Below are 751 nucleotides of genomic sequence, written 5' to 3' on the forward strand. Positions count from 1 at the left end.
TAAACGTATCAGTGACATAGAGTATATTCCGATAAATCCATCCCGAAAGAACTCACTTGTTATATGGCTTGGCACCCCACATGTGAGCGAAGCTGTTTATGGAAAAGGTCGCGTGTAACACGAGTAACGACCGGGCTACTTGCGAAACGAAAGACCTGTCCCACGTCTCGTCCCAGAAGTAAACTGGTATCAGCGTGGGCAAAACGAAGGAGAATATCAAGTTTATCAACGCAACGTACCTGTTAGGAATTTATCGCGTTAATACATACATTGTGTGGATCGATCTACTAAAAATCGCGCTGACAGAATATAAATAAGTGTGTGACGCAAACTGTGTATAATTGCATTATTAACTGTTTGTGGAAAGTGAGGATTGGATCCGCCATAATGTCGCGCATGTCGATCTCCCGTAATTTTTGACTGACTTCAGAACCGAGTCTTTTCATCATCCATCCAATGTGGCAATAGAAAAAGCCACGTCGGCTGTTATGTGGATCCAGATCTGTGTCGACGTACTTGTGATGTACACGATGAGTTCGTACCCAGGTATAAATGGAGAACTAGGTATATATATATAAAGAAATGTAACAATAGAAAGTAATTAATCTTATAAATAATAATATATTTTAATTTATTTCTAAATACGAGTCAATATATAATTTTTGCTTTTATTGTTTATTATAGACTTTGGAAATGAACTGCATTTTAGTTTGCATAATAAACAAGCTCGTAGATCGGAAGAGCACACGTC

General features: G+C 38.1%; 1 protein-coding gene across 1 annotated transcript; it reads right to left on the reverse strand.

Moving 5' to 3' along the window:
- Positions 1-52: 52 nt before the first annotated feature.
- Positions 53-560, reverse strand: LOC105460169 (stearoyl-CoA desaturase 5-like; the record flags this gene model as incomplete). The annotated part of the gene is made up of 2 exons (XM_011706611.1): positions 53-239; positions 355-560. Coding segments are annotated over 2 exons (393 nt in total), but the record flags the coding sequence as incomplete, so codon positions are not given.
- Between the last annotated feature and the right edge of the window lie 191 nt (positions 561-751).

Source organism: Wasmannia auropunctata, unplaced genomic scaffold (assembly GCF_000956235.1).
Source record: "Wasmannia auropunctata unplaced genomic scaffold, wasmannia.A_1.0 LD327229.1, whole genome shotgun sequence".
NCBI lineage: Eukaryota > Metazoa > Arthropoda > Insecta > Hymenoptera > Formicidae > Wasmannia > Wasmannia auropunctata.